General features: G+C 29.4%; 2 protein-coding genes across 5 annotated transcripts in view; one reads left to right on the top strand and one right to left on the bottom strand.

The window, feature by feature from the left end:
• Window positions 1–374: 374 nt before the first annotated feature.
• Window positions 375–18,693, top strand: part of LOC111635236 (uncharacterized MFS-type transporter C09D4.1-like) — a 103,727-nt gene continuing 85,408 nt past the window's right edge. For 2 of the 4 annotated variants that reach the window (XM_023380137.1, XM_023380131.1), the window contains exons 1-2: window positions 375–554; window positions 8,204–8,266. The gene's annotated coding sequence lies outside the window, so the exon portion shown is untranslated. The remainder of the gene's footprint in view (window positions 555–8,203; window positions 8,267–18,693) is intronic. The other 2 variants (XM_023380138.1, XM_023380133.1) reach the window with 1 other exon arrangement.
• LOC111635237 (proteasome inhibitor PI31 subunit-like) lies at window positions 15,752–16,778 on the bottom strand. The gene has a single exon (XM_023380139.1). It carries the CDS (start codon window positions 16,375–16,377, stop codon window positions 15,826–15,828), a length of 552 nt encoding a protein of 183 aa, XP_023235907.1. The 5' UTR covers window positions 16,378–16,778; the 3' UTR covers window positions 15,752–15,825.

The following is an 18,693-nucleotide window of genomic DNA, read 5'->3' on the forward strand; positions in this document are numbered from 1 at the left end:
GTTTATGTAACTACAGGTATTTAGATAATCTTTGTATTATTATGCTAATACAAGAGATGAAGCGAGAAATTTTATTTTATAATCATGAGTTTTAGAACACTCAATAAAAATAAATCATAATAGAATGTATTATAATATAATACAACATAATATTTTCTAATAGAAAATTTAAATTTTAACATACAGTATATACATAGAATTTATTTATACAGTATAACATTAAATAAAATCTATTTATAATTAAATTTATATTCGTAAATCCGCCGGATAATTAATAATTTAACACATCAATGTAAATTAAATGTAAATAGTTTTTTTGAATAATTTAATATTAAATCAATTAGAATTTTAGCCAGGGGGCGTGAGTAGTCATTGTCTGGAACTGGAAGCCGCCAAAGCGGCCAAATCAGTTGGACTGACAGATCGGAAGAAGAAGGACATTCAGAATTTGGTTTGAACTCCGGATGAAACGGACTATTAACTAAAGGACGGACGCTTTCAAGTACAAACCAATAAAGCGGCGAACATTTAACAAATATTAGAATCAAATTACGGTGAGTCTTCTTTTTATTTCTTCATCCATTCATTCTCACGTGTACCGGTACGTTCAGTTTCTTTCATAAACTTCTAATAATTTTTTTTTTTAAATCCGCGTAAACCTCGATTAATTTGTTACGTCCTATTAAAATTAAGAAAAATTCACGGTTAAAGACCTCACCAGGAAATTGCAATTAAAACAGTGTTTATGATTTTAATGCCGTAGAATAATAATTGCGTTATTAATAGGACTTAATGTTTCAAATAATGTCTTTATACCCGGTAATAAAATCATCTTTATCAATAACTTTTAAATTGATGATGATAATTCTACGAATTCAGAAGCCGTATTAATTACTACAAAATCGTTTTTTATATACTTATTTACGGTAATTTGAAATTAAAAATTAGTTACACTGCCAACAATCTGTTTGTCTGATCTAAGGTTATCTCTGCAATTTATTTTTAAACTTTCTGTACGTATATTAATGAAATCGAATGCATCTGTTCTCAATTAAATATCTTATCCTATAAATATAATTTATAATTTAAAAACAGGTCATTTAAATAAACCTTGTTCTAATTTTTCCAATGTTTAAAGTTTTTTTAAAAATGTTATATGTATAACAAGTATTTAAATTTATTAATTTACATGTCGCCTTTTAATATTCGGATTTTATAAAGATAATTACAAATCTGTTACGTTAAAATATAAATTATTTATACACGTGTTATGTATACTCAACCGTGTCTGCACATTATACACATGAATACATTCTCACTCTTTATATAATAAATATATAATGTTTGAATATCGATTTTATTTTCTGTGTTATTAAATAGATTGAACTTCCGTACAAATTCACAGTTCAAAATTAAAGTCCATTGCATTTAAAATAATTTTTCTCAGTTAAAATTATTAAATAGTAACATTGTTCTATTTTTATAAGACTTAAAAATTTAACACATTTTTTTAAATGTTTATGTATAAAATGTTATATAATCAAAAATTATCATAAAATTAACTAATATCATCATATTATATCATATCGTGTCTTAAAACGTCGAAAGATTACACTTAGAAGTGTTAAATGTTTAGCTATTAATGTCATTAAAATAAATTTTGAAGCTTGATTTATTACATAAAATCGCATGTGTGACAAAATCCATCACCAAAAATTCGCTATGATTGCAGTATTAGAAATGAAGATAATTTATGTAGTAAAAGAAATGAGCTGAACTTGCGTTTAAGAGGATTGAAATCGATCAGCGAAAAGATAAATTTGTCTACATCAAAGGAAAAAAAAATATATATATATATATATATATTAAAGACTTTTATGGAAAACTGATATTCAATTAACATCAGCGTATCAGATTTTATTGATTTTACACTTTGGTTTTAAGTAGAACGAATCGATTTATAAAAATATTTTATAATGAAATATTAAATTTTTTACGTCGGTCGTAAATCTACTTGACTTTATCGTCGGTTAATTTCCAAATTTATTTTTTAGATTGAAAAATAGATATTAATTTTAGAACATCGACTCAATTCATAGATTTTACTTGATTTTAAAGTACATAATTATATTCCTCCTTAAATTTTCATTGCTATAATTACTTACTAAAATTTAAATGCGAAATTCTGGATTTAAATTAATAAATACCAAATTTTCATAAAATTTTAGAAAATATTTAGTAATCGTAAGTTATTAAAACATTTTTCTAAATTAAAATTTAATATATGTCTTCTTTGATTCGTACAATTTTAATGCACTTATGTTTTGTTAAAAACTGAATTGTTTCAAATGATTGTTTCGTGGATGGCAAAGTATCAAGCTTAGTAGATGTTATTGAAATGCGTTACAGATTTATTAGACGAATGTGTCCTACATTTGATTTTATTTTTGCATAATTATATTCTTAATTTTTCTAAAAGGTTAAAATGAATGCACAATTTCGAATTTAAAATATNAAAAATAGTAGAAATAGTTGATTACTACCATTTTTACATAAAATGTTTTAATTGAGATGTTTCATCCGTAATCTTGGTTTCTTCGGAATTTTTTAATCCTTTTCAATGAATATTATTGCTCGCTCTAAGTAATGACTTCAGTGTTTTATAGGTTCTCGTTTCAATCATTTTGAATTGTGTACCGTTCTAAATATTGTATTAGTCAAAATGTAACGATTTTTGGTTAATTTTTAATTTAAGATATTTAGCGTTAACTAAACTAAAAAACATAAGTCTAAGTTATGGCAACGGAACACTTGAGCGATATGCTTAGGAGCGATGCCTTCCGGGAGGTCTTTTTAAGGATAACTGTCTCCTATTCATGCGTAACAGACGTGCAGAAACCCCGCGAAGCGCGAACCCACGATCGAACTCCCAGTGTTTAGGGAACAGAATCTCAGCCACTGCTGGGCCTACCATATACTGTATAGTCTAAATAACCAGGATCACAAAGCTTTCATCTCCCACTTGTTTACGTGAAACGGTCGTCTTGTGATTCTTGCTTGTTTATTAATGACAAATACAATAAAATATCATAAAAGTAACAATCTGAATAACTAATGTTTCGTGGATGGCAAAGTATCAAGCTTAGTAGATGTTATTGAAATGCGTTACAGATTTATTAGACGAATGTGTCCTACATTTGATTTTATTTTTGCATAATTATATTCTTAATTTTTCTAAAAGGTTAAAATGAATGCACAATTTCGAATTTAAAATATACTTTCAGCATTCATCAGTGATATCATTAAGACTTCCTATGAATCACATTATGATCGATAGTTTTATGTTAAGTATCTGTCATATCATGAAGTTTGTGTCTTCACGATAATTTTAATATATGTTCGAATTTTAAAATAATCAAATGTGTAATATGAAAAAGTAAATGTTACTTTTATATTTTTATTCGAAAAAGCTGAGTTGCTTATAATATTTAACGTCTTGCGCGTGATGTGTTTTTAATTGAATTTTAGTCCATCAAACATCGGTAAACTACAAAAATAGTACTATATACAGCCAGCATTGTTAAATTTACGTGACTTCTACACATTTTGGAAAAGAATTGTCTATAAAATTAAATGTTTATGGGTTTCTGGTAAGAGCCATCTGCTGTTCTGTTTTATCACTTTGAATATAAACATGTGACATACAAAGTTTTAAAATGGAAGAAATTTTTTACTGTTTCTTTTTGATTTTCTTGAACCTTAAAAGCAGTCGAAAATAGTGTTTGAGTTGGGTAAAAATAACTTTCCGTAAAACTATTATTTCAATAAACTGATCTGTTTCCATTAGGAAACAGATCAGTTGTATTGACCAGCTTCAATTTTGAATACACGGATTCTTTTTGAGGAAAGTTTAGTACATCCGCGTAAAAATTTATAACTTACGATTGCGCTGCGAATTTAAACAAATTCTTAAGAATAATACCTAAAATACTACTGCATTTTAAAATTACAGCAACTTTGTTGTTGTCTGTTAAGTTACGGCGATCCTCCTAGGGGATGCCTTTCGGGAGGTCTTTTTAAGGGTAACTAGCCCCTATTCAGGCGTTAGACTGGAGAAAACTCGGAAAACTACACGTCCTGTTGAGGCGCGAACCCACGACAGTACTCAGAGTTCAGGGAACAAAACCACTTGGCCACTGGTGGACCTACAACAACTTTGTAACATTTGTTTCTAATACAACATGATAAATTTTGTAAAAATCTTTAGTGTTATTTGTAAAAATATTTAACTTTACTATCTTTTATTTATCTGAAACTTCTCTTGTTGATTATACAATCTAATGCTGTTTAATAGATATTTTTTTTTTTTACTTTTAAGATTAAAATTAAATCATTTATGAAGTTCCTTTATGGTTTTAATTATGTATATTTGCATAAAATTTGTGTAACTCGGATATATTAAAATTGTGTTTTTTTATTCATTCTAGATTTTAGATAAATGCTGTGTATAAATCCTGTTCAGTTGAAACGATATAATTATGATTAGCTGAAAAAAAATTATGGCACTTAAGCATTATCCACTTACATTTTGGGAAATAATTGAATTGCTTTGTTTTATAAATTTACCAGTCTTCGGTAATTAGAATTGACGATCCTAATTCATAGAATTAAACAGCATTTACAAAAAAGACATAAGTTTAAACTTGTTTCAATCAATTTGTAATATTTTAGTACTGTAAAGTGTGCTATTTTATATGAAATACGTGTACCAAAACGGGCCTAGTTTGGAGACCCCTGCGCATTGCAATAAATTGGCCGTGCCTCGATCTATATTGCCCACGATAAAATGTGCGTATCTGGACTGTCTCGAAGCCAGATTTCCTATTGTAGTATACTAGCATAAGATGCTAGTATATTAGTTGTGAAGGCTGAGGCAGTTGTGAAGCGTCAGTACCGCTCCAGGAATAGAGGATCGAATCCAGGCGGTCGAAAACCCCTAGGAATTTTTCGGGAGCTGGTCTGTCCCGGATGTGTCGGGCCAGTCTCGCAAAAATTCCATCATGGGTATGATCAAAAGACACTTACAGCCCACAGATTGAGTGGAAAGAGGGAAAAATCCAATTGCGTGAATACAGTTAACACATTACATTTGTTTTATAGTAATTTCATTTTTATTCGTATAAAAATTTGTATGGAATTTCTAAATTCACCAAGTTTGACTATTAAATTCGAAGTTTAAACCTTAACTTGATTTCTGAACTCAATTCCAAATATTGGAATTAGTTGATTCATTGCTATTGCATCAATATATATTTTAATGAACTAAGCACTCTTTCAAATAGTTTTTATAGTCAAGCAGTTATAAATATAACTATTAATTTTTCAATTATTTTCTTAAAAAATAGTAGAAATAGTTGATTACTACCATTTTTACATAAAATGTTTTAATTGAGATGTTTCATCCGTAATCTTGGTTTCTTCGGAATTTTTTAATCCTTTTCAATGAATATTATTGCTCGCTCTAAGTAATGACTTCAGTGTTTTATAGGTTCTCGTTTCAATCATTTTGAATTGTGTACCGTTCTAAATATTGTATTAGTCAAAATGTAACGATTTTTGGTTAATTTTTAATTTAAGATATTTAGCGTTAACTAAACTAAAAAACATAAGTCTAAGTTATGGCAACGGAACACTTGAGCGATATGCTTAGGAGCGATGCCTTCCGGGAGGTCTTTTTAAGGATAACTGTCTCCTATTCATGCGTAACAGACGTGCAGAAACCCCGCGAAGCGCGAACCCACGATCGAACTCCCAGTGTTTAGGGAACAGAATCTCAGCCACTGCTGGGCCTACCATATACTGTATAGTCTAAATAACCAGGATCACAAAGCTTTCATCTCCCACTTGTTTACGTGAAACGGTCGTCTTGTGATTCTTGCTTGTTTATTAATGACAAATACAATAAAATATCATAAAAGTAACAATCTGAATAACTAAAGTATTATATGTAATAGCCTAGTAGCTTATGAAAGTCATATATATATATATATATATATATATAATTAAACTATTGAAAAATTATACTGCTTTACGAATTAGAAACTGAATTTTTCCCAATTTCCTTTATTCATCTTAAATCGCAATTAAATTTTAATCATTTGCTTATTCGCAGAAATTTTCGATCCGTATTTGTCATCTCATTCTTTAATAATTTTAAGTTACAATATTATTAAAGCATTACATAAATGATTTTTAGTTTTTAATGGAAATAATAATAATAATAATAATAATTTTCAAAGAACGATTAAAAATCTAAAATATTGAACCTTAATCGATTTATCAGTGACACTAGAAGTTGATAAGTTACGTATACTATTTATTTCCTGAATGTAATATTTACGTTTAGAATTAAATCAGATATGTTCTTCGATAAGTAAGTTTACACTGGTGATTTAAGTAAATATTTTTAGTGTTGCTACGAATAGTATATTCGGCCAAACTATTCGACTTGATTAATGCACGTACGAAAATTGGCGCGCAAACCACATTATGGCAAGGACCCTGCTCTCTATTGGCCCACTGTCACTACGCTTCGCCAATCGCGTTAATTCTTGACAGTTCAGACAAGAGCGTCATGACAGTATGTGATAAGTGATTATATCAAATGTGGATTACAATGAAATGACCTACACGTGTAAATAACGGAAGTAGAACAGAGTAGGACCGCAAAGTGAAAATGTGAAAATAAATATGAAATTGAGTTGATAACATAATCGAACAAGTCGATTATGTTATCAACTCAATAAGCTGCCTCGAACAACTCGAGGCAGCTTATTGGCGCAAAATTCTCAGCCGTGAATGCCAAACAATTGTTGTCATAGACTTCGGAAAGCTAAATGCTTGTAATGAAAGTCACTTAGCGTGCACGGGCGAAAGCCTGGGGCCGTTCGGGCTATCAAGCTGTCTCGAATCTGTGAAATCATAACTGTGACTTATATCGACGTCCTATCTGTCTCTTTTCTCCGTTATCACCAGGCTATGAGTCACGTAATTGTAAAATGGGAAATCTACGACGGAAAAGTGACGAATCGAAAGTATCGTGAGGGCGTATTATGATGTATGTATAGGCATACGTGGACTAGAGCGATTGAGGAAAGAGAAAGGGAAGAGCAAAGAAGAGCGCTTAAAAAGGAGGATAGGCAGGGTCAGACCCTCAGAAGTGCGACGATTCTCGAACGAATAGGTGTGTACGTGTGCTGATCTTTGTAATTATAAATTGTGAATACAAGTGATTAATATGTTCTTTTTTATTTTGTGCATGTTATAAGTTATAAATAAATATAAACAAACAACACTAACCCGATAACATTAAATCTAAATACCAAAAGGATTCATTTTTTGTTATTTCTTACTCCTGTTTTTAGGTATTCGGCCGAATAGTGATTAAATATTCGGTATTCGGCCGAATACCGAATATTCGTTACATCACTAAATATTTTAGGTTTTAATAAATTATACGAAAAGCTTTTATATAATTCAGTTATTGTATAATTGCTGAATGTTAGACTGCCCAGACAGTCACAAGATCACTGTAAAAAGTAAAACTTAATGTACTGGTAATTTTTCTGTCAATTATATAAATTTTTCTTTTTAAATAAAAATGCTACCTGTATAATAAAAATGTCTTTGATTTGTGGAAATGTAAGTTTTCGGTATTAAATTCTTGTTTTGTTATAAAAATATTTACAAAAATTTTGTATTGTTTGCTTTAAAAACATTTTAATACAATACATGTAAACTAGATATTTTAAAATATAGAATATGTAATACTTGAAACTATTAACTTTAAAATCTAAAATTAAAACCATTAGATTCTGTTTTGGTCGAATTCTTTTCAAAATATAAAAATTAATGTGTATCGAATATCGTGTAATGATTAAAATTACGATGATTTCTTGGGAATTTTGTATGTTAAAACGTTCATTTTAAGTTACGTACTAACTTTTATAATAACTAAATTTACGATACAAAATTATACGCGTTAGTTTACTAATATAAAATACTAATGTCAATGTTACATAAATTATGGTTTGTTTCTAATTATAATTGCATTATATAAAGTTATAGAATTTAATATTAACTTCCTCGAACCTTAACGTCACTCATTAACGACTGATTTGTTTGATTTGACTGTCTGTTACAGCTGCTGATAATATTTTGTTTTGACATCATTCAAAATTCGAAGATATGAAGTGCAGATTTGAAGGTATGCGTGAACAGTTACAATAATTTATCAAATTTCTATCTAAAAATTAAATTATTCATTCTCTATAAATTTAAATTTATTCTTTTACCAATAACTAATTTTGTATCTAAGTGTTTGAATTGATTTTTGTCTGTAAAATTTCAAAGTAAGACATATTTTACTACAGTAACATTAATTTAGAGAAGCTAACAACAAATTCTATCAGGTCAATGTTATAAAAAAAAGTTTGAAAAGATTTTAGAATAAGTCATTTTTTATGGCGAATAATCTCTAAAAACTATCCAGTTATTTTATTGATTATTATTTTAGTTTATTCGAGAATACAAGAGGTTTTTGAAAAACTATATTTTTAATTTTACTAAAAATATCACGGAAATTGATTTTTTAACTGAATGCAATATTTCTGTAAAATGCAGTGTGTACACGCACTTTAAACAAATTTTTGAAAAGTTAGGAAAATAAAATACAGCAAAACTTCGACATAAAATTAAACTTAGAGGCGTAGTTAATCTGTTTAATTGAATTTTAGAATAAGTATTCAGTAAAGTTTGACGAAAATGTTCTTCAGACTTTTTGATTATTTGTTTGATATTAGGTTATTATTATTGTATAGATTAAATACTTTCAATTTCGTTCTTGATATATGTGAATCTTAACGTTAAGTTTTTTTCATATGATGCTGAATTAAATATACTGTGTAATGATAGAACTTTGACACATTATTAATTACATTAATAGACTAGATTTATTTTAAATAGTGTGTGTGTTTGTGTGTATTATATTCATAGACAGTATATAGTAATTGGCCGAATGGCCGAGCAGTCAAGGTGGCAGCCTACCGGCCTTGGGGACTCGGAATCGAAACCAGACGGGTTTAAGGGCCACATGTATACTATGTCTTCATACATGCATACACAAACACACACACTATTTAAACACCTCGAAATGTAAATTAATTGTTCTTTGTTTCTTAAGGAGGATCTTACGGGCTGAGTGGAGTGCATCTTTCTTACTCATATTAATGCACCCACCATGGTTTGTGGGTATGGCTTGCTTGTAAATGACCTTCGTTGCTTTGGCTGTATCGGGAACCTTTTTAATTTTGGCTTCATCTCATTTTGTATGAAAACAATCAGTCAGCTAGGGTCATGTTACAGTATCAATGTCTCATGTTCCTTCGGTCTTGTGAATGTTAGTCGTTTATTTAAAGTAGATTGCTAAAATGCTGGAAATTCAAAAAATAATTTTCATTACTTTTCCGACTATATATATATATATAAACAAATAGATGGAAAGTACGGCCCTAAGAGTTACCATTTTTAAACTCGGGACCTTAACGTTAAGTTCAGGGGATTTTCTGTGTTTATGGATGTTAGTGCGGGGCAGCTGATTTTGTTCATCCTCTTTGAAGCTTAACTCCCGTGCTTTTTGTTAAATTTTTGAAATTTTGCATGGAGGTTTGTGTATTAGAGGGATTGTTATTACTTATTTTGATTAAAGGTCGACGGGATAAGGAGATAAAGGGGAGATCGTATGCCATATCTCGAGTAGGGTCGGACTTAATGATTTTACTCGTTAATTGGGTTTCAGTTTGAAAAAAATTGTAAACCTATAAATTCCCACTGTCGTTCGTCTGTGCCGTCTTTCCTTAATCTCGAGAATGGCGTTAGATAAGTGAAATTCAAGACCGGGAAAGCTTAGGGGTAGGAGGCCCCGATTAACAATAACGTGACTACCGGTTTGCATCTGAAATTCGTATATTTCAATTCAAAAATTTTTCCCTGAAAGGAGTTGTATACATAACTGGCACGATTCTTGCTAATAGGAAAAATATGATGTACAGGGGCAAGACACTACTAATTTGCGGTGGAGAGCATATTAAATTAAATAAATTTTAAAAAATATAAAAAATTGCAGCTTTGCATTATGACGTCACGTTAAATAATTGCTCGTTGCATTTACAATTTCTTATAAAACCCTTCCCTATCCTCAAAATTGATCTTTTTGCCATTTTCTAATAATTAAAAATATAAAGTTTTTAATACAATATTATAACAAAGTTAAGTAACTGGTTGCTAGATGTTTTTGTAAGATTGGAGAGAGAATTGTCAACTTTCATTTAAAGTGTATATGTGTGTGTATATATATATAATTGTCGTCGTCCTAAAGTTTCTCATTTTTTCCCCTTTATTTCTTTACGAGGATGGAATTTATTTGTTAAAGTATAGTAATATTTTTTAACGATAGCTATAAATCTTATTTTCCATTTTACGTATTAACTTTATTTTGAGATATAGAAAATTTAATAGCCTTCGATTAAACATGAAGTTTTACAAAATGTAGCAATTTTATATCAGTATTAGTAATATAGTATAAATCTTTTACGATTATTTATTTATTGGAATATATACTTAAATCATGAATTTATTTAAACCTAATAAACGAATTTATTACATTTAAAATTACTTTCCATGATAATTACTTATTACGTAAATAATAAAAAAACTCTCTGTAAAAAGCGAAATGACGAATCAAAACTATAATTAGAACTTCATATTTTAAATGTTGTCTTTACCGATATTGAACCATCTGCCTTCTACATTATTCCCTGATACTATAATTACTTCTTATCTGATATGAAATAGTTATACATTTCATGAATTCTTTTTTATCGTTTCATTGTCTTTTACATACAATTACACTTTAAATACTAGTTGAAAATACTTTCGAAATTGTGTTCTAATGGGAATTCTAAAAGTGTTTTAATTTTAAAAAAATTTTTTAAATGATTAGTAATACAAATTTTGCTATTTTTTACAACACTAATTTCGCATGACAGCCGTAAAGGCTGATTTTAGAGATTCGCATTTATTTCTAAATTTCTTCTTACATGCATATAAATCCTGAATTTTGTTTATTGGAAATTTAAATACTAGTCTGAAATAGCCGTTATTATAAGTGTGTACAAAATTATCCATATACATAATGTACTGTACACACCTATCGATTTTATGTAGGTTCTCGTCATATAAATGTAACGAGAGCTCATAAAATTGGCGGCAAAAATTACCTTCTGTGATTTAAGTCAATGTTTTCACTCACCATGTTTTGTATCAGTTATTCAAATTACAGGTATAAAAAGGACTTTTTTTCATTTTCAATACTAGTTGAAATTTCATCACACATATTACATTAATTCATTTCATAAAATTTTAAATCCTCTATGGATTTAGGGAACGTACTACTAGAAGTATCACTAAGTATTTTCATTAAATTCATAGCTGAGGAATTTAACATTTTAAGAGATTTATAGTTGCAAACAGTACAGTGAAAGATGTTATTTGATATGTACAATATTACGAATTTATAATTTACAGCCAATCTGGTTTATTCGAATTATTTAATAATTCGAATCTGCTATTATTCTCCTTGAAATTCTTATTTTAATTTAATGTTAATTCAAATTATCGAGTTTTTAGTAGTATAAATTCGCACAATTCAAAGGTATAATCTTTCCCAAAATAAGAATGGGACGGATGTTTATCGGTGCACACCTAGGGAAAGAAAAATTATTCCGTCCTTTATACCTATTGTATATTAGAAAAAGTGTTCCACTTCTTCATAGAGAGCGCGGAATTATTTTGATTTTGCGAATGTAAACTGATGAACATCCGCTCTATTCCTATTCTGAGAAAGACGAATATTTTTCATATTTCAAATACGCTACTTTCTAAACGAGTTTTATATGATAGTTTATAGAAGGTGTGTGTGTTTTCAGGGATTCCCAAAACTCGCCTGTTCTATGAACTCCTGGTGCTTGAGAAAAAGTATTACGTATTTCAGTTTGTGTTGTTTTCCTTTCTGTAGTGGGTTGGGTTTAAGCGTGGAACTTGAATAAAGTTATCTTCAGGTTAAGAATGCTAGGTGAATAATGTTCGGTTTGTAATTTCAGAATATGGAAATATAATCAACTCTATCGTAATTTGAAGAGATTACGGCAAAGAACGACGAAATAAATTCTATTTTAAATATCAGATTACTTTTGATTTTACACAAACGAAATTTGACTTCATTGCAAACACATTCTAAATACATGCGTGCAAAAATTCTGTTGGCTCAAATTGTTATGCAAATTATTTATATTACAAAGTTCTTATGAATTTAAATCATATATATAACTGTGAAAATAATAATTTTGCTATGTGAAACAGTAGTATTCAAAATTAAGTTTTATTATGTTAAACACACACTAAAATTAATGATTTTATCGTACAAATTTCAAAAATCATTTTTGGCCGTATTTTTTTATGTTTGTGAACAAAATCGTGCTCCCCACTCTTTCTTTGAAGCTTAATACTCCTGTACTTTTTGTCGAAAATTTCTGCAATTTTGCTGGGAGGATTGTGTATAGGAGAATTAATGCTATTAAATTTTGGTGGTTAAAGATCGACGTAGTGGGGAGATAAAAGGAATCGTGTCATATCTCGAGTAGGATTTGACTTAATGACGATTTTGCTCCTTATTAGCATTTACAATTTTTTTTTACAAAACTCATGCCTACCCTCAAAATTAAGCTTCTTGCCATTTTATAGGCCTTATAGTTAAAAATATAAAAGCTGCAAGCCGACTTCTAGCTTATTAAATATTCGATAGGTTTTTCTACATTTGTGCATCTTTATTCCTATCTTATAAAACTTTCATCTAATCACAGTATTTGTATAGTTAGTGTATCGCATGGAAAAAATATAAATTAAATTTCAGAAATCTTGCCGGGCTTCCGGAATGCGTAATAATAAGATTGATTCTAGGTTAGAATATAAGAGTATATAAAGTTAAGGCTTACTCTCTCGAGTCACCGGAGTACTCATTCTTTAATTAAATTATTCTGAGGCTCATTCCGATAACGCGCAGCTCCCAGTCAAAATTCGTGAAACGTAATTAACATTTAATCACTGTAGCATTGTCATACCTTACTCCATTTGAACAATTGCTTAATGCATTGTTTGTTAATCTTCCTAACTATAAAACTGAATTTACTGTTGATTTTTCCCATATGATTTAATCAGGTCCGATATATAAGATTTTATGTTAACACATACGCTAAGGTGATAGCTGAAATTAAACAACTTTGAAATAATATGAAACAGAATACAGGAAAGAATTACTTGAATAGTTTACAAAAATATTTGTGATCAATATTTTTGTAAACTACAATCTTTTTAATCATTAATTTAAAATTGTTAACACCATAGTTCAAAAATATCAATTATTAATAGTAAAAATGAACATTGATAGAATAAACTGGGATTAAGAGCGCAGTAAATGTTTGAGTTTTTCACAGTTCTGTTTTAAATATATTGTTGTTTAGCTTCATCTATTTATACCTAATACTATATCTGAAGTTCAGCCAAAAGTCCCTTAATAATAAAAAAACAAAACCGAAAATTTAAACTTAAACTCGCATTTTTTTCCGGACTCGAAACAACGGTGCACATTCTTGTAATATCTTCTATTTAAATGTGTGGTGCTGGAAGGTTTAATTGTAAAATACATATATTTTTAAATGGTTATGGTTAACGTATTTTTTTTTTTGTAAATTTGTAAGTAATGAACTCTTACAATATCTACAAAAAAAATCATTTCTTTATTGGAAAAATTTTAATAAAATATTTTTTAATTAAAATCACACAAATGAACGCCAATACTGTTGTAAAATTATTAACAATAACCACACTATACCCCAAAACACGACTTATTTGTTGACCTGGTCATCTTTCTTTAACGAAAGAACCAATGTTTAAATGCATGTAATTTGTAGATTAATAAACACTTTATAGTATTAAGATAGCGAAGTTTCTAAAAATTAGGAACAGAGTAATAACTCTAATTTAAGTAATAAAATAAGAGACTATAGTAAAATGATTACTTCAGTTTTTGATTAGTTTTAAGAACGCCCACATACGTGTTAGATCCCCCATTTTACTTGACTACTAAAGTAGCTCTTCGTTAAAAGTACCAATATACTCATTACTTAGTGAAAAAACTCTCTCTTATTTTGGCCCTTGCTCAATTTTTTGCCCAGGTTAATTAATTATTTTAATCTGTGTATCAAGAAACACATTAATGTATTACTGTGTACAATGCTATTACATTTAACAACATTGAAATGTTCCACACTTAAATTAGCAGTCGTGTCTGTTTATTAAAATTTATGTTCGTGCTTGCCACTTATTAAATGTGTTAATCAAAGCTGAGCGAAGAATCAAGCAATTTGTTTATTTTTGCATTTCATTCTCTCTACTTCTGCATTTTACTTCAATTCTCGTTCCAGTGATTTTTTTTTCAATATATGACAAATTTTCTCGCCGAGGCAATTAAACTTTTTTAAAGGTTCGTTTAATATTTTTAACATTGCAAAATTTATTATTAAAAACTCCTATGATTTAGTTACATCGAGAGCAACGCCAACTGCCAGCAATTAAAACTAGCGTTAGCTATGCAGCGCTCGTTACAGCTACATATTTCCTAGTCAATGTGCATATCGACGATTATCGTAATAGCTGACGTCGTTAGCAAATGGAAGGAGTAAAAGTATTGGCTTAAATGAGAATAAAAGAAATAGGCAACGAACTAATGCATTACAAATATACAGTATAAGCTTCTCGTTATTAAGGAAATTTATACTTAATCTGTGCAACTTATCTGCATTTATCGTAGCAATCAGTATCATCGTTACTTCGTAGCGATAATGGCAGCTGTTAATCGCTTTATCATCAACATAAATTTATCGAAAACAAACGTAAATGGGGTAATAGTTCTCATTAAATCAAGTAATTTGATAACTCAGCTTTATTCTTATTTCTGCTTTATCATTTGCTGCATCGTCTTTATCTTACTTCCATGAAATGAAAACGAAGCTGTTCAGTTACACTGAATTTATGCAATCCGATTTTTTCCCCTTATTAATATAGTTTATGTAATTTTTAAATACTTACTTTGTTCCTTGTATCGTATGACTTGATAAAAAGCTTTAAAGAATTTATTTTTAACCGAGCTTATCTGAATCATAAAACCTAAAGCTCATCGAATTATCGGACTTCTTTTGTATGTAAATATAATTGTACATTAATAAATGTACACTATTCAAATATTTAATCGAATTTAATATATTTTTCGTCATTACTCTCTGGATTTATTTTCGAAATTTCGATTTCAACCAGATAATTTAAGTTTTGTGGACTAATACGCTCTCGCCGTTTTCTAAGGCACTTACATGAGTATATGTACAAAATATTAATCCTGTTTAATTAAGAACTATCAATAAGTCAGTTATAAATTTATCACTAGATAACAGCTAATCTGAACAAGAAAATCGACAATACTGTACTTTTTCAATTACCAGTTAGATAATAAATGCAAGCTTGAACCATTAATTAGTATATAAATAAATGTTAATTTATTCAACGAAAATAATTTTGAAAAATACACGAAATAATTTTTATAATTTTGATTTTTTTCGATTTTATAATAAATTTTTACTCGGCTGGTCCGCGTGGTATTTAATCATCGTCATAATCTGATGGTTCATCACTATACGATGCCAATATTTCTTCTCTGTGCTGTTCTAGATCATCGCTAACGTCGTCTTTTATGTCGGGAGGTACTAATACCGAGTTTAACATTAATTCGACGAGATCTTTGAAGACATTTAATTTACTTGTGTAAGCAGTCTGGAATTCTTTGAAAGCATCTGTAACGAAGAAGTTTAAATCCAACGTCGTAGCGTATGAAGCTTGGTCGCTTTCTCGCAGCCATTTAATGAACAGATGATTTTCTCTATATTCGATTACTTCCAGCGAAAAGCGATTTTTCTCCGAATCCAAATATCTCAGTACGTATTTCATTTTATCCTTATTCCAACGTTCAGGTAGATTTTCAGATCCATTCTCATCGAAACTTCTCGGCCAATATTCACCGACTCCGACGCATTTTTTTCCTGTAGAAATCAGGCTACAGTGTAAAGGAATGATGAACGCATCTGCTTTTTTTGTAAATTGATCTTTAACAGTCGAGAAGATGTTTTCGAGGAGCTGTGCTTCTTCTGAACTCATGTTTTCTCTGAAGGATTTCGGTAAAGAGATATTGTTACGGTTACTTTTTTTGTTGGCTATTTATTATTTCAAAATAATGGTTTGAATCTTATTATGATTTATTAAAAATGAATAGTAATTATTACATTAATTTTTTTAGGTTCTGTTAAAAATTGGTTTAATATACTAAACGGACAAATTCAACCTACAAAGACATATCTGAAGGCAATAAGCTTGCATGTCCTGAGTTCTGTATATAACAGAACAATTATCACATTTGTTGCTGTATGCCCTTTTTGGTTATTTTAATAATTGGCTAGACCTGGCACTCTGTCCTACCTAGACCATTGTGCCACACAACCCCAAATTCAACCAATCAACCAAAAGTTGGTTTAAATTATCTGTAAAAAGTAGTTTTCTATTTTCTATTTTTAATTTGTTCATGAATTTTATCTTATTAACGAATTGAAAAGGCTAGTAAAGAATAAAGAATATGCAATAATTTCCGAAACAAAAGGTGCTATTAAAAGAAAATCGTTCATTTCGTAAATTAACGAAAATAACTCATTCAATTTTACTATTGAAAAACAGCTTTTATTAATTATTGCTTTGAACGGTTATGGGATATTACGATAGCAACTTTAAGATTTAATTGACGTTGATTTTTCTATAAAATAATGTTTTAGAATATGTAAGACACTATTCAAAACGAGTAATGGAACAAGTATTTTTTTCTGCATATAGTAGTATATAACAGAATTATAATATACAGTATTTAGTTTTCATTTTAACAATTAGGATGCTATATGCTTCTAGTCTGTAATGACAATTGATCGTAAACGTTATTCAGCTGTTTACAATAAGTTAAATATTTGTTTTACATAAATATAAACAAAATGTCAAGGTTTTTAACTGATTGCGATCTATTTATTAGTCGTCGTGTCTGAATTTTACAAACTTTCACTAATGTGTTTGTAAATTTCAAGATTAGACTAATAGCAGAATTATCGCAAGCAAAATTTCAACAGCTGCTTATTAAATCTTCGAAGTTCTGAGATTACGTGATTATGTGTGAAAGTTTGTAACAATTTTTTACCTGTATTCTGTTGTAATGAGAAGAAATCTCTAATTAAATGTGAATCTACTTCTATAAGACGGTGATGACTAAAATGAGAATAGAGTTCTTTATTAAATAAGAATTCTATCCTCGTCTCATTACTCAGTCATTACTCGTCGTCTTCATGTAATAATAGATTTCTCGCTAATAAGAGTGTTAACGAATGTAGATAAAAGTAAGTCGTGTCGTTATGGAGCTCATTAGCACGAATTTAATGGGAATTATTGTAATATTAAATTATTTCACAAAACTAGTTAATTAAACGTTAAAGAAAACATTATTCCGTGTACAATAAAATAACGTTGTAATTTGACCGACTTGTAAACTAAAACTCTTCCTGATTTTAAGACAATAAAACAATTAGTTGCTTATTAACATAATTAGTGCAGCTCACACTGACTACTATTAATCTACCCTAATCTTAAAAATAACAACTTTCTCTCAAATTTCACTCAAAGCCGATGTTAATAGGTGTAATTTACAGCGAGTTTCTTAAATTTAATGTTTATTTTTGCATTTTTAAATCAAATAATAATATAATACACACACAAAGAAAACTTCCACGAGTATTTTACGTAATTAGAAAGAAGACAAAATGAATAAATTAATCTATTACTTGAAATTTTTAAATGACTGGCCCCGATTTTAACGTGAACAGTCATGGAACGATCATGCAAACTGACATTTCTCTTCTTTACGGTGTGAATTTCATAACTTCTAATTTGAAAATAAGTGATCACAACCGAGGTAGTAGACTGCCGTGCTAGACTCATTTTGGATTAATTCTGTGCACCGTCAGGATCGTAAAATCCCAGGAATTTTTCGGGAGTGGTTTGTCTCGGATATGTTGGGCGCCGTCCATCATCCACCCGTTATGGGTCTGGCCGAACCCGCAATTGGCTTGGCTAAAAGGCCTTCTTAGTGCCCATAGAACGGAAAGATTAAAAACGAGCATTTATTTATTGTGACACCGTCACAATTCCGGGCTACAATTTTTAATCATTTTTCTTTAATTCATTTAATTTAAAATACAGTATATGCTCTCTCCACCTCAAATTAGTAGTGTCTTGTCCCTGTACATCATACGGAAAGTATGATGTACCTGTTAGATGACCGGCATGACCCTGTTGCTAACTACTTTCAGGAGAAATTTTTTGAATTGAAATAACGAGACTTATACTATATACGAACTTCCGGTTTGTATCGTAAGTTCGTATATA

This window comes from Centruroides sculpturatus, unplaced genomic scaffold, assembly GCF_000671375.1.
Source record: "Centruroides sculpturatus isolate CEXI.00-Female unplaced genomic scaffold, Cexi_2.0 scaffold953, whole genome shotgun sequence".
NCBI classification, from domain to species: domain Eukaryota; kingdom Metazoa; phylum Arthropoda; class Arachnida; order Scorpiones; family Buthidae; genus Centruroides; species Centruroides sculpturatus.